Genomic DNA, 14203 nt, shown 5'->3' with positions numbered 1-14203 from the left:
GTGGTCATGAGCTCTAAATATGTGACACGACTCATTGAAGTCGTTTTAGCGTCGCTCGAGTAAGAAGGTAAAACTCGTCGTGACTGAAGATTTGGCGCATGTTAGAGTTTTGTCACGTCCATGTTCAACGGTAAAATAAACGAACGTGCGGTCCAAACCAGGGCCGACTTGCTAGAAACAGCGTCTCAGTTGAGACTGGGGGAAGGAAAGCACTGACAAAGACAGCTCACGAGCCGAGCGGGACCGTCTCAACCCGAGCCTAGGAAACCGCGTCTGAAGACGCTCGCGTGCCCCACCCTTCGCGCTGTTTTAATAGTAATAGTAATAGTAATAGTAAATTTATTTACGCTGTGTTAGTTCAAAAGAGCAGAAGGCAGGTTCTTCTAAGCCAACAAGGGCTTGTGGGACTGAACCTAAAGGTTATCGTGATTCACAGGAGAATTTCAGAAAGTAATAGAAAAACAAAATAATTAGTCAATCAATTAATCAATCAATCAATCAATCAATGTTTAATATACAGTGCCCAGGAACAACCCTGAGGTCTTGGTGCTGGTACACTGGTGGATAAAAAAAATATATTATACACATCTCCGCAGAAAATAAGATACATTTTAAGCACAATACTAGCCAGTACACGAGTAATTCGTAGAATGAGATAAAAACGAGGCAGTAAGAGTAGACACGGAACACAAGACCGTAGGATATCAAGTGCACAACCAGAAAACACGCCTTGGAGATGACGAAATTCAGACATAACAGAGCCGTTCAGCAATGCTCATCCTGCACGGGCAACTTTTTAATAGGAAGGACAAACGTCCTGCAGCAAGGGTGGAAAATATCAAGTTTTTCCGAGTAATGATTCAAACGCTGTGTCATTCTCACAATTGGGTTTACCGGACTAAACGTTCTAGAAACATAAAAAGATGACAGAAGACGAGTGGGCACACGTGGGACCCTAAGGCACAGTTCAGATAACAGGCTCGGAGAATTGATGAGTCCATGAAGCGTTTTAAACAAAACTAGTAAGTCCGCGTTCTCCCGACGCCGGTGCAAGCTAAGCAAACCAACACGCTCTAACGCAGACTCATATGTTAAACAGTGAACATCCTCATTTATGTAGCGATGTTTAAAGATAGAAACAAACTTTTTTTGCACACGTTCGATCTCCAAGGAGTGATTTTAGAAATTCCATTCCAAACAACTGAGGCATATTTTAACTGCGATCTGAATAATAATAATAATAATAATAATAATAATAATAATAATAATAATAATAATAATAATAATAATAAATTTATTTACGCAGGAATAATAATAATAATAATAATAATAATAATCAATCAATCAATCAATGTTTATTAAAGTGTCCAGGAACAACCAATCGGTCTTAGTGCTGGCACACTAAAAAAAAATGAGCAAAAACACACACATACAAACACGCATACACACGAGTGCAGAAGGAGAACGTAGTTCTCCAGTCTGAGAATAAAAATATTAACAAGTATGAAAAACACTCAGATTAACAAGGGAAATCAGAAGCACAAAACAGAGACATCACCAGGTGTGAGAGCAAAAAGCAAATACTACATCAGCGCTTCAACTGATCAGCCCTTTTCCTGCAAGAGGAAGATTTGAACAGCATTTCCGAACTTGCTCCCGCATGAGTTAAAAATATCAATTGTGTCAGAGTAGCGATTATAACACTCCGCCGATCTTTGGATCGGGTTTAGGTTGCTAAAATGTCGAGCTATATAAAAAGATGATTGGAGCCGTGTAGGCACACGTGGAACTCTGAGGCTCACTTCGGACAGAAGGCTGGGAGAGTTAATCGAGCCGTGCAGGGTCTTAAACAAAAACAACAAATCTGCCTTCACCCGACGCTGCTGGAGGCTCAACAAGTTGACAAGTTGCGAGTTACACACACCGTTCAGACAAGGATCACCATTCTCAAGGTAACGATATTTAAAGATAGAAATAAATTTGTTTTGGACTCGCTCGACAGATGAACTGTTAGTTTTGGAAATGCCGTTCCAAACAACCGAGGCGTACTCTAGCTGGGATCTAACTAAGGAACAATACAGCGTAAAAAAAGCGGACGGGCTTTTGAACTCCTTCGTTATGCGAGACACGGCACCTAACGTGCGCAAGGCCGATTGAACCACTTTGATGACGTGAGTGTCAAATCTCAAGGTTGAATCAAAGACAACTCCAAGGTCCCTCAGTTCACTTACACGTGACAGCAGCTCGCCATGATAACTATATGGAAAGAATATATCATGTGTCTTGCGAGAATATGTCATTATTTTTGTTTTAGAATGATTCAAACGGAGGTCATTGTCTAAACACCAACGACCGAAGGAATATGCGTCATTCTGAAGCGCGATGGAATCCTCTAAGGTCGATATTTTTTTGTAAATTTTTATATCATCAGCGTACTGCAGAAATGAAGAATTTAATATAACTCGAGAGACATCATTTACAAAAATATTAAAAAGGAGGGGGCCCAAGACAGATCCCTGAGGCACTCCAGAGCTTGCCTTGTACAAGGACGAGGTAGTATTGTTGACGCGGACGTAGGCATGCCTATCAGACAAATAGCTTTTTAACAAATTGTATACCGAACCACATACTCCGTACGAAGAAAGCTTGTATAAGAGGATGTTGTGGTTGACTACGTCGAATGCCTTACTCAGGTCGAAATAAAAAACGTCAAGCTGACCTCTATTACAAACTACTTCAGAGGCAGCAGAAATAAAAGATACGAGATTGGTGGATGTCGATCTGCCGGACATGAAACCATGCTGATTAGGAATGACTATACTACGAAACTTGAAGGAGAGAAATTGATGGATTACCATTTCAAAGAGTTTGGAAAAAGAAGAGAGAAGAGAAATCGGTCTGTAATTAAGAACATCACCACTATTTCCAGATTTCAGTACCGGAACAACCACTGCCAGTTTCCAGTCGTCAGGGAATATCCCTGACGTCAAGGAGTTATTGAAAATTGTGCACAGTATAGGCGTAAGTAATTCATGATAAGCCTTAACAATTGCAGCGGGTATCCCGTCATGACCTGCAGACAATGTGGGTTTCATTTTCTTAATACATAGCCTAACACATTCCTCATTGACAACCACAGAACCTAATGAGTCGCCAAAAACGTCCGAGTGAGGCAAAATAGATGAGGAGCAGTTATTATTATTAATGTAAACTGACGCAAAGTGATCAGCAAACAACTCAGACATGCCCTTCGCACTGTCGCTATGCTGATTCAAGACGATTTCGGACTCAATATTCTTCCCCAAGCGCGATTTAGCGTACCTCCAAAATTTCTTGGGATTTTTAACAAGATCTGATTCCACCGAGTCAGAATGCGCCTGGCGATCACGGTTTAAAAGTTTCTTACATCGCTTTCTGCAAATATTAAATTCAACTTCCCACTTTGGAAGACCACTTAATAATAATAATAATAATAATATTTATTCACGAGAGAAGAATTACCAAGTTCAGCTTCGGACCTGGTCAAAGCCGGCAAGGGCTTGTGGGACCAGATCCAGCAAGAGAAGAATCAAACGGCGAGCTCGCTTATTGTCACACAGTATGTAAAAATAAAAGAAGAGAAGAAAATTACACAAAAAATTGTCATTGCTCCCGCAGGACGAACGCAGTTAGCCGCTGGGCCAGCAGATCAGTCGGAGCACTAAATAAAAAAACGGCACTCATCGGCGCGCACACACACACACACACACACGTACACTAGTACGTCCGTATTGAAGAAAGGCGAAGCAGAACGTCGGGACGAACAGACCAAGACTGTAGTTACAAATAGTGTAGGGCACTAAAAAGAAAAAGAGCACCAACGAAAAAAAAAATCACTGGGCAAACTCGCAGAGGTCTTAGGGCCTCACGATGATGCAGATAAAACAACAATCTACTTCAGGACAAAATTGAGAAATGAAAAGGAAAATAATATCGCAAACAGAATAATCAACGTTTCACCGATATCATATGACGCTCACAGTCACTGTCGCGATACGTCAGAAAATGTTGTTTTTAGAGTTTTCTTTAATTTCTTGTTTGAGGTAATAGAAAATATTGAGTCTGGTAAATCATTGAACACTTTCGGCACATAAAAAGCGCGCGTACTTTCACCATATCGCGTTCTCACTCGTGGTATATCGAGACGAGAGGTAGTCCTTAGTTCCCGCGGCGAATCTGATGTGACCTTAAATTCGCTCTCCCAGAAGTGGCGCCAGATCACCGTTTGAAGAAAGAGGGAGTGGAATGAGGGCAGTTCAAGCGAACCAAACAAGTTAGCGTTTGACGAAAATGGTGTGTTATACGTGACGTTCTTGAGGATTGCGTTTAGAATTCGGTCAATTCTGGAATGCCAGAAGAGTGGACAATTAAAAAAAGTTGTGATCCCGTACCTTAGTATACCGTAGGCTAGAGCGTGCACAACCCTTTTCCTGATGGAGAAAGGTAGGAATCTTTTTATGTTGTATAGCATACAAGACACTGACCTCAGCCGTTGACAAAGATGCGTCATATGAGTAGTCCAAGAAAGATCGCAATCAAAGTAAATGCCTAGGTATTTGATCGAACTCACATATTCTATAGGATCACACTGAGTACACAAGCAACCGGAGTTGTGGAGAAATAGCGGATAGGTCAACCTTATATTCTTTAAGGGATTGCAGAAACATATAAGCTGTGTTTTAGAGGCATTTACTCGAAGCTTGTTTACCGAAAACCAGTCCATGACCCTAATTACATCCAGTTGGAGCATGTCCACTGCACGCTGGTACACTAGATGGCGAGAAAGCAATACAGTGTCATCAGCCTACTGAAACATTATTGAATTGGTAATGGATGATGAAATGTCGTTCACAAATATGTTAAATAACAGTGGTGACAAAATCGAACCCTCAGGGACTCCAGATCTTAGGAGGGCCTTTGCACTATGGACATTGCCTACCGCTACAACCTGTGTGCGATTTGTAAGAAAACATTTGAGCAGTGCGTGAAATGGGCCACGAAATCCCAATCTATACAGCTTGTCTAGGAGGATGTCATGGTCTACTGTATCAAACGCTTTAGCGACATCGATAAAGAGTGCACACACATACATGTTGTGTTCGAAAGAAGAGTGAAGGAAGTCTGAAAAGGTTTCTAGAAGATTGGTGGTACCACGACCAGCGACAAAACCGTATTGGTTTGGCGATATTACTGCGTGTTTCTCAAGAAAACTTGACATAACGACAAAAAGATGTTTCTCCAGAATCTGTGAAATACAAGACAGTATAGAGATAGGCCTATACGAGGAAATCTCGTTTCGTACACCACCCTTAAAAAGCGGAACTACCAGAGCTTGCTTTAATTCGTTGTAGAAAATGCCAGAATCCAGAATGCTATTTATCAGAACGAGAAGTACGTCCTTTAACGAGTCATAATTCCGGCATAGGTCACCTACTGCAATGCCATCCACACTGGCCGACCGGAAACGTTTAAACCCAAAAAGATAAGAACGCAAGTCTGGCTCCGTTAAAGAAGGAAGAAATGCAGATTCCGTGATTGACGAGGCTGCGGGCAATCGATCCCCAGCACAGTGAGATGCGACAACGCCTGCGCCTGCGAAGGAGCGATTGAACTTGTTCACAGTAAGAGTGAGATCAGTGCCGAAATGTTTAATTAGACTATCGGCTACGTTCGTTTTCAGGTAGCCACGAAATTCATTGATAATGGACCAAGTTTTCCTGACATCAGAACCAGCGTCAGAGATCTTTTTAGCAAAGTAGGACCGCTTCGCTGAACGAATGAGAGCGTTTACACGGTTCCTGTGGATCTTACAATCCAGCTTGAAAGCGGCATTGTTGGGAGAACGCCGACTCTTTCTCCACAGTTGCTCTTTGAGTTCTATGGCCTCGAGTATTTCAGAAGTCATCCAGGGCAGTGTGGGCCTGCGTTTCTTGACATGCACAACCTTCTTTGATTGGCCTCGAAATTTTTGTATAACACTGGTAAAATTTGTATATAAATTTTCGCCGTTGACAGATGACAACAAAGCTGCCCAGTCATAACCGGCAATGAGCCGATCGAACATTTTCAAGTCAAGCTTCTCAAAGCGGTACCTTGCCTCAGTCACAGGAACTGCCTTAGTAAAGATACATTGACAAGCCACAAAGTAGTCTAATAATTAACTAATAATAATAATAATAATAATAATAATAATAATAATAATAATAATAATAATAATATCTTTATTTTGGCTCTAGAGAGCGGCGGCACTGCGGAAAGGCAACAGCCCGTACCATGGAGGACCGCGGTGCCGCGTCTAAGGAACATGATAATGCGATGAGTATATACATGCAAGATGACGAAGAGATGGATTGTTGCTATTGCGGAGGATGCCAGTCCAATTTGAAGATGTCCAAATTTTGTTGAGGAGTGTCCGCAGCGGCCCAAGGGGATCTGCAGCCTGCCGTTCGATCGGTGCACGGTTGCACAAAGAAGCCCCGGGAGCATAATGGTGCCGTCGTTCACTGGGGTCGAAGCATCAGGCTCCAAGGGCCCAGTCAAAGCAAAAAAACTGCCACCTCTGAGGTACCGAGACTTAGGACTTAGACTGAGGCATCGCCGACGTCCGGTGTGGCATCCTCTAAACGTCGTCGTCGTCGTCGTGCTGTTGCGAGATTGAACTCTTCTATTTCACGCTTTAAATTTCATTTCGAATATTGTGACGTCGCTCTTTGCTGATTGGTCGACGCGTTGTCACATATTTAGTTTACGCTCTAACCGCGGGGGGAATATTCGGCGCTGTGGCGGCCTTTGCTCCGCCTATTGGCCAAACTCTCTCATTGTATGTCTCTGGTCTCGATTAAAGTCCCTCTATCCTGGGAAAAGTGGCGCCATTCATTGTTGTAGAAACGCTCGAGGCACGTGCCGCACGCCACTTCTGGGAAATTCATGGCGTCTGAAATCCAGCTCAGTGCGACACTGTACCAGTGCTGCGCTGTGCCGCCATGATCTTCCCAAGGGCTGCACGTTGCACGTGCCTCGTGCATTGACGAACCTTGCGCTACCTTTGAAACATGAAGGGGCTTTAGTTTCTATAAGGAGGTAGTGCCATCTATCAATACGTGCGCCGACCGCGCCCTGCCTCTCAACTCGGTCGTCTGCGTCACAGTCTGTCGTTGACCGTGGCAAGTTTTTTGGCCCTATTTATTACTTAAAGAGAGCTACGTTTTCTAATTTTACAAGATAAAACCGACCTGCGAAATACACCTTCGACAAAAAGTTTACATTGCTGCGTGCAGGCGTCGATTTTTACGGCCCATTTTAGATCAAGCTCGGGTATTTTAAACACCCTATATCTCTATTTTTGGGGGACCGGGCTCGGGGGGGGGGGGGGGGGGGGGGGATGTCAATTTCCTCTTAAATCACGCCCTGCGTGTCGTAAGCTGTCAATGATGGTAACTCTACTACCGTCTTGCGTCTCTGTGTAATGCTCAATGAAGCACAGAAGCATGAGATTTCAGTGCATTCAATCAGTTGTAGTCCCCAGTACCCTTGACATGGACGACTTGTCGCCTTTGAAAACAGCGATCGGCGGTCGTGCGTTTTCTAGCTATACGGAGAGCAGAGAATTACATAAATTTGTGCAAGCGTTGATTATAGCTCAGTCACACATCAGGATTGATTATTGTTTAACTAACATTTACCAGACCTCAATTCTTCTATTTAGGTAATTTCTTGGAATAAAGACACGCGTTACTATCTGAAAGCTCTGGCATCGAAGCTATATGTGATATCAGCATAACATTTGCCTGGCCACCTAATCACGCAACAGACGTTGTCCAACACAATTTGTTGATATTTCTTTTGCTTAAAAAGCCTGGGTCAGACACTTCCCTTGGTTGCATTTGCAGCAGCCGAAACGACAGCAACGACAAAGTCCCCGGGACAAGTCTTCACCGTGCACAACGTGGCAAGCGACACAAAAGCCAGCTTCTCGACGCAAGCATGAGTCACTGTTGTTCCAGTCCTCAGTTCTTTTCTGTCGTTTTGGTTGCTGCGAACACAACCGACTCAAATGTGGGAAAGGACTTTAAACCTGGTACACCTATATAACATTGTAACTTTTGTCCACGTTCTACGGCTGTTCCAGCAATACGACCGTATTGTCGGTTAACTAAAGAATGAACCAGCAATCGTCCAACTGTTGATTAGCATGTGGTCATGCCGGCGCCGTGTTTCTTCATCCTGACAGTGCCTCAGCTGCCAAAATTAAGAACGTAGTCGCGATCTTTAATCTTTGGGCCGGGCACTCTTTTTCGGGAAATTGAATTATGCAGCAGCACCATACAAGTGGGTTGAGAAAGTCCCGCAGGGACAAGCAGGTCATTCGTCCCGGTCGACTTGCACAGGCAATTTTTCGATTCTTCGGGCGAGATCGATTCTCAAATCGTCAGGGACCATTCTCAGAACTCTGATGAACGGTTCCCTTAGCGAAGCGTCAAGAAATAGGAACATCCGTAGGGTAGAATCTGTGTTCGGTTAGGACGGTCCGAGTAGGAACGCTAGGCCTGCCGCAGCGTTTATTATACAAGGTAGAAGGTTTTCCGGGCCTGCCTCAAGTTCTCGCCGGGCCGACGAGTACTTAGAAGGAAGCCCCGACTTGAGAAATGAGAAAGGACACCGAGGGCCGGAATCTCTCTGTCCGGACGGCCAGTGTAGAGCGCTCTCCTCATGTTAACATGCCCAGTTTGTTTTCTCCCTCTGAGCGTTTGGACGTTATTTAGAAACAATGAAATTTTTAAATGGCTACTTTTTTCCCCACAAAATGTGGACTCCAGGCGAGGATTATAGCAGGTGGTTTAATACCAGCTGGTCTTGTTTAGTATCTTACTTCTAAGTGAGTTCAGTACAATGGAATGGAATGGATGTGCTCATACACAGCCAACCCGCGCTCTTGTGGACACGCAGGACTTGACATAAAATTATCCTTGTCATCATTAGGACTGCGAAAAATCTGCTTCCCATGAGCGCGATCAACCCTAGGTACGACACTCAATCTACTGAAGAAGTCTTGACATCAGTTACAACGAAAACATTAGGTTTCATTTTTCAGCTCCTTGTTACAAGTGCTTTGCTGCGCATGTAGTTTGCCAATTTGGCTGCAGGTGCAGTGTCAGTTCATATACAGGGTGTTTCAGAAAACGCAGGTCAAATTTCTCTTGCGAAAACTAAGCATCGCACAGAAAAAAGGTTGATGCCGTGTCGGTGTCTGCCCAAGAGCCCCTTTGAAAAAATAATAACGTTTAGAAAAAATAGTTTTTAAAAAGTTTTTTAGAAAGTAACTTTTATTTGTTCATTTTAAGGCCATAGTTTCAATTAGAAACTTGATGGTCATCATCAATAACCCTTATATCAACCCTTTCTAGACATGTATAAAGCATGCAGAGCATTTTACCATGTTTCGAAAAACCCTTCAATTCTGACGCGTACCCTACTCTGGTTTCGGATTCTTATCCTAGCGCATCTTGACGGCAGCTGTCCTTCCCTCCGACGGCTGAAGCGCACAACCAAGGTTAGCCCAAAAGTGAAAGCTCAATCTTGCAATGTCATTCTTTTTCGAACAGCGAGGCGTTCCTTATCGCCTGGCTACGAGCGCACGCTACACTTCTTTGTTTTCTACGAGAGAGGGAAGGGAGGCTGGCGGGCCGGCGGGCGTGACTATATTTCGGTTCACGTTAGGTCCGAACGAGGCCGATGTTAAGAGCCTAAGTGCCAATCAAACAGCGCAAAAAGCGCAACGTCATGGCGTTCTTTCTGCGCTTGATAGAACTAGCCGGCGGAGGAGCACCCACAGAGACACGGCGAATACCGGCTATTCCAATCAACTGCAAGACCACGCCATGACGTTGTGCCTCTTTCGCTGCTTGATTGGCCCTTTGGTTCATAACATCGGCCGCGCTCAGACCTAAGCTGAAAAGAAGTATAGCGAATTGTCTGGCTTTGGTTCTGCGCTTCGGCCGTCGAAGGGCAGGACAGCTGCCGCCAAGGTTAAGAATCTGAAACCAGAGTACGCGTCAGAATTAAGGGTTTTTGACAACATATTAAAATGCTCGGCATGCTTTATACTTGTCTAAAAATGATTGCTATAGGGGTTATTGATGATGCCCAGTAAGTTTCTACTTGAAACTATGGCCCTAAAGTGAACAAATAAAGAGTTACTTTCTAAAAACAAAATAAAAACTTTTTTTTCCAAACGTTATTAGTTTTTCTAGATTTTTTTTAATTTTTCCTTTTCTTCCTTCTTTTCTTTTTGGAAGACGAAGAGGTTAGGAGCTGCTGCTGTGTCCTCGTGCCTTCAGTCACCCCTGAAGAAGAAACCGTGTTGGTTTTGAAACGTCGGGTTGCCTTTCAAAGTTTGGTTGGAAATACATTTTCAGGCTTTAACTCTCACCCCACCAGGCAGATATCCGTCAATAATGTTTACTTTCAAATTGCTCTTACTGTTTAAATGCGGTGGCTAATTAGCCTTCCGAAGTTCTGGACAGCCTTCCGACTCAAACGCACCATAGTGCCATCGCATTTCTTCCCTCCGAGTTGCAGCGATCAGGTCAGCATATCCATTTATGCCGAACTACGCGAAATATTATAGCATAAACTTTATTTAAAACTCACCTCAACATAGAGAAAATAGGTGTCTCCTTCGCCCTTCACTCTGCGTATATTGAATCCAAAGTTCCAGTATTTGAAAAACTTTTTCTTCCGGAAGAGGATGAGATTAACCTTTTCCGTTGGCTGAGTTTGGCTGTCCTTTTCTCCCAAACCTGCGCAAGTGAAGAATGGCATACATGGTATTCTAAAAGAAACCACACATAAAAAAAGATACCAAATTTTTCAGAAAAATGCGAAGACGATATTGCGTACTACTGACTCCTGGAGTACGCTTGCCAGTTGTGTGGATCGGGTAGTCAAAATCTGATGACGTCATGCCGCTCGTCTCCATGAAAGAGTCGTTCACGTTGAGTGTGCTCTTACTGCGCTTCGCCTGTATTGACATCGTACAAAAAAAAGCAAAAGCGATTATGTAAGTTGGAGGGCTGAGAACTGATTTGTTCAGACAATCTTTTTAGGTTATTCAAGCTTGGCGGCGCACGCGAGATGAACGCCCTGACGCTGTACAGGTACGTTTCTTCTTGATGCGATGGCTTTCCTAATTTTAGCTATTTAATTTTTTGTGTACACCGATGAAGCTTGAAGCTCGTAGTATCTGCATCTGCTTGAAGGTTCCAACTAGGGATATGACAACCAATGGTAAGCCACTTCAGCTTTCCGCGGAGCGAGAACATTGCTTATTTCGACTCAACTGTAAGTGTAGTGTTTTAGTAATGCAGCAGTAGCAAGCATATATATATATATATATATGTGTGTGTGTGTGTGTGTGTGTGTGTATACAGGGTGTTCCACAAAATGCAAACAAATTCAATATTGCAAAAACTACGCTACGCAACAAAACAAGGCTTGTGCCGTTTTGGTCCTGGCCCGGGGACCACTTAGGAAAATTATTAAAGTTTGGAATAATGAAGTTGTTATTTATGTTTGTGTAACTAACTTTTTAATATTGTCTTTAAGGGCTCGGTTTCAATTAGTAACTTGCTGAGCATCATCGAAAAGCCCTAAATCAATCAATTGCAGAACGGTATATAGATGGTAAGCGCAGCATTTTAGGCTTTCTGAAAAACCGCACAACTTCGACAGGTTTGTAAGTTTCGGATTGCAATCGGAGCGCTTGTCGGCACCGACGGCATCGCGAACCTAGAGAGAAATAGTGCACCCAACCTCTGCTGCGCTGTCCACGCGCAACTCAGCAGAGGCAGGTTGCACTATTTCCCCATGGGGAGCGGTGCCGTTGGGGCCGAGAAGCGCTCTGATTGCAAACCGAAACTTAAAAACCCGTCGAAGTTGTGCGGTTTTTTAGAAAGCCGTAAAATGCTGCGCTTACCATTTATCGTTCTGCAATGTATTGATGTAGTGTTGTTCTATGATGCTGAGCAATTTTATAATTGAAACCATGGCCTTAAACTGAATATTAAAAAATAATTACGCCAAAAAAAATTAAAAATATAAATATCCCAAGCGTTAATAATTTTCCTAAATGGGCCCCGGGCTTAGAACCAAAACGACACAAGCCTTGTTTTGTAGCGAAGCGTAGTTTTCGCTATATCGAATTTGTCCACTTTTAGTTAAACACCCTGTTTATATACGTGTATATGTATTGCAACTCGGCAAGTACAGATCTCTGATTTATATATATACACTAAAATATTGAATATTGCTTGGAGAAACAACTCCAAAACATATACGGTCTAAAACTTTTCAGGCTTGTTTAAAAAATGCCGTTTTTGAGCGGAAAATCCTTTTAACGAAGGCGGCTTTCAGCTTTAGTGCCGCTGGAGTCAGAATAACCGCTATAATGGTAAGGTGATGTAAAATGAGACGCGGGGCACCAATGCGGAACTTTCTGTTTAGCGCAATCAATCTTCTAGACAACCAGCTGGAGTACTTTCAAACTCCACCGAGAGGTGCCGTCTCCTGTACAATGCGTGCGTAAAAAATTGGAGCTGTCATCAAAACGGTTCCGACGAAAAAAATATGCAAAGTTGAAGTTGACGCGTTTACTCCCCCCTCCCCCCTTCGTTCTCCCACCACCACCAAAAGGCGCAAACTTTCAACACGAAGCTTCCATTCGAGATATGCACCCAGGTTCGCGCAAACTATTCTGCCAAGGTAAGCTTCAGTTTTATTGGTTTGCTTTATTAGCTCCATGTGGACAAGATAGAAGCGAACTGTCGTTGCTTTTTTTTTTAATTTGACGTGACAGATTACGCGCGAGGAAAACGCGACAATCTGGCATTTTATGACGCGCGTGTTAATAATGCACGAGTCTCCTGGCGGCTCTTGAGCCATGTTTTTTTTTTTTTTCCTGGTGTCTAGGATGGTCCGAACGTATAACAGAAATACAAAAAGGGTTTCATTGCGTGAAAGCGGCGGCACGAAGAAAGCTCTTGAAAGTGTCAAGCAGCAGCGTCACTCCGCTCGCACTGCAGCCACACGTTTAGGCGTACAAAAGGATCCGCTTCAAAGGCGAGCCAATCGACTCGGGGAATGTGAAGAGCAGCGGCTCTACAAAAGATCGGATGGGCTACAGAAGGCTCCTTCTTTTCGACGTTTGAAGTTTCAAGAACATTTATTCTGTCTTGACTAATGTAGCATATAAAAAGAGAACGAGAGGTCGATAGCAGCGCTGTTCTCACGTCATCTCACCACAAGGCAAAGCTCATACTGGCAAAAGCAACTGAGGACTAGAATTTCACCCTCCTACCCCCTCTACCCCCCTCAAAAAAGAAAAAGAAAAGAACAGACATGAAATTGAAGACACATATCATTAATAACCCCCCGATGAAGCGCGCAGTGTCTGAGCGTTCTGGATGCAGACCATGGGATGCGCACCCCAAGAGACTGGCAGTGCCTGCTATGCAAAGCAGTTAAAGCCGAGCAGCCCCGCATTCAGCATGAATCGAGTGCATGGAATGCAAGGGGGTGGGTTCATGAAAATTGCGTTGGAACCCGCACAGTGCGTTTCAGTGTTTTTATTGCAAAAACTGAACGCAAATCAGGTTTTTTAAGTGTGTTTCATTGTACCCCACAATGCTGACTCATTTTTCTCCGCAGGGCGGTTCAAAATGAGACATTACATGACTTTCAGATATTGTTGTTTTGCTTAATGTTTCGCTTACTCCAGTTAGGTAATACTTACCGAGTATAAAGTCAAGACATGTGAGAATGGCCCCATGCTGTTTTTTTTAATATTAAAACAAAACTAAAATTACCATTGAAATTAATATTTTTGTCATATTTTGCCCCACCTTACCCTACACCATGGTGTAAGATACTTGCAGCGATAATAAACGAGTTAAGCATTCACGTTTTGGGTCTTTCTCATTATTTCGATTCAAAAATAATTCTCCGATGCACATGCCGAGAAGAATGGTTTCCCGAAGACAAATTTTACAGAACGCTACGGGATGTCCCTATTTAAAATGACTTTTGGCTGCCATTTTTGCCTATCACAATCAAATCAGTTTAATTTTTCTCAGACTTCCTTGTTCTCAGCATTAGTACCACCAGGCGA

General features: G+C 43.3%; 1 protein-coding gene across 1 annotated transcript in view; it reads right to left on the bottom strand.

Moving 5' to 3' along the window:
* The window catches only part of LOC8031058 (microtubule-associated serine/threonine-protein kinase 2), a 59290-nt gene that overhangs the window by 18261 nt on the left and 26826 nt on the right, over positions 1–14203 (bottom strand). The window contains exons 10-11 of the mRNA XM_040502726.1: positions 10939–11059; positions 10690–10838 (exon numbers count right to left, since the gene is read on the bottom strand). Of these exons, the coding sequence (XP_040358660.1) occupies positions 10690–10838; positions 10939–11059 (270 nt within the window). The remainder of the gene's footprint in view (positions 1–10689; positions 10839–10938; positions 11060–14203) is intronic.

This window comes from Ixodes scapularis, unplaced genomic scaffold (assembly GCF_016920785.2).
Source record: "Ixodes scapularis isolate PalLabHiFi unplaced genomic scaffold, ASM1692078v2 PGA_scaffold3__209_contigs__length_174095766, whole genome shotgun sequence".
NCBI lineage: Eukaryota > Metazoa > Arthropoda > Arachnida > Ixodida > Ixodidae > Ixodes > Ixodes scapularis.
Note: the sequence above shows the minus strand (reverse complement) of the source record. Positions and strands in the feature narration are given on the sequence as shown.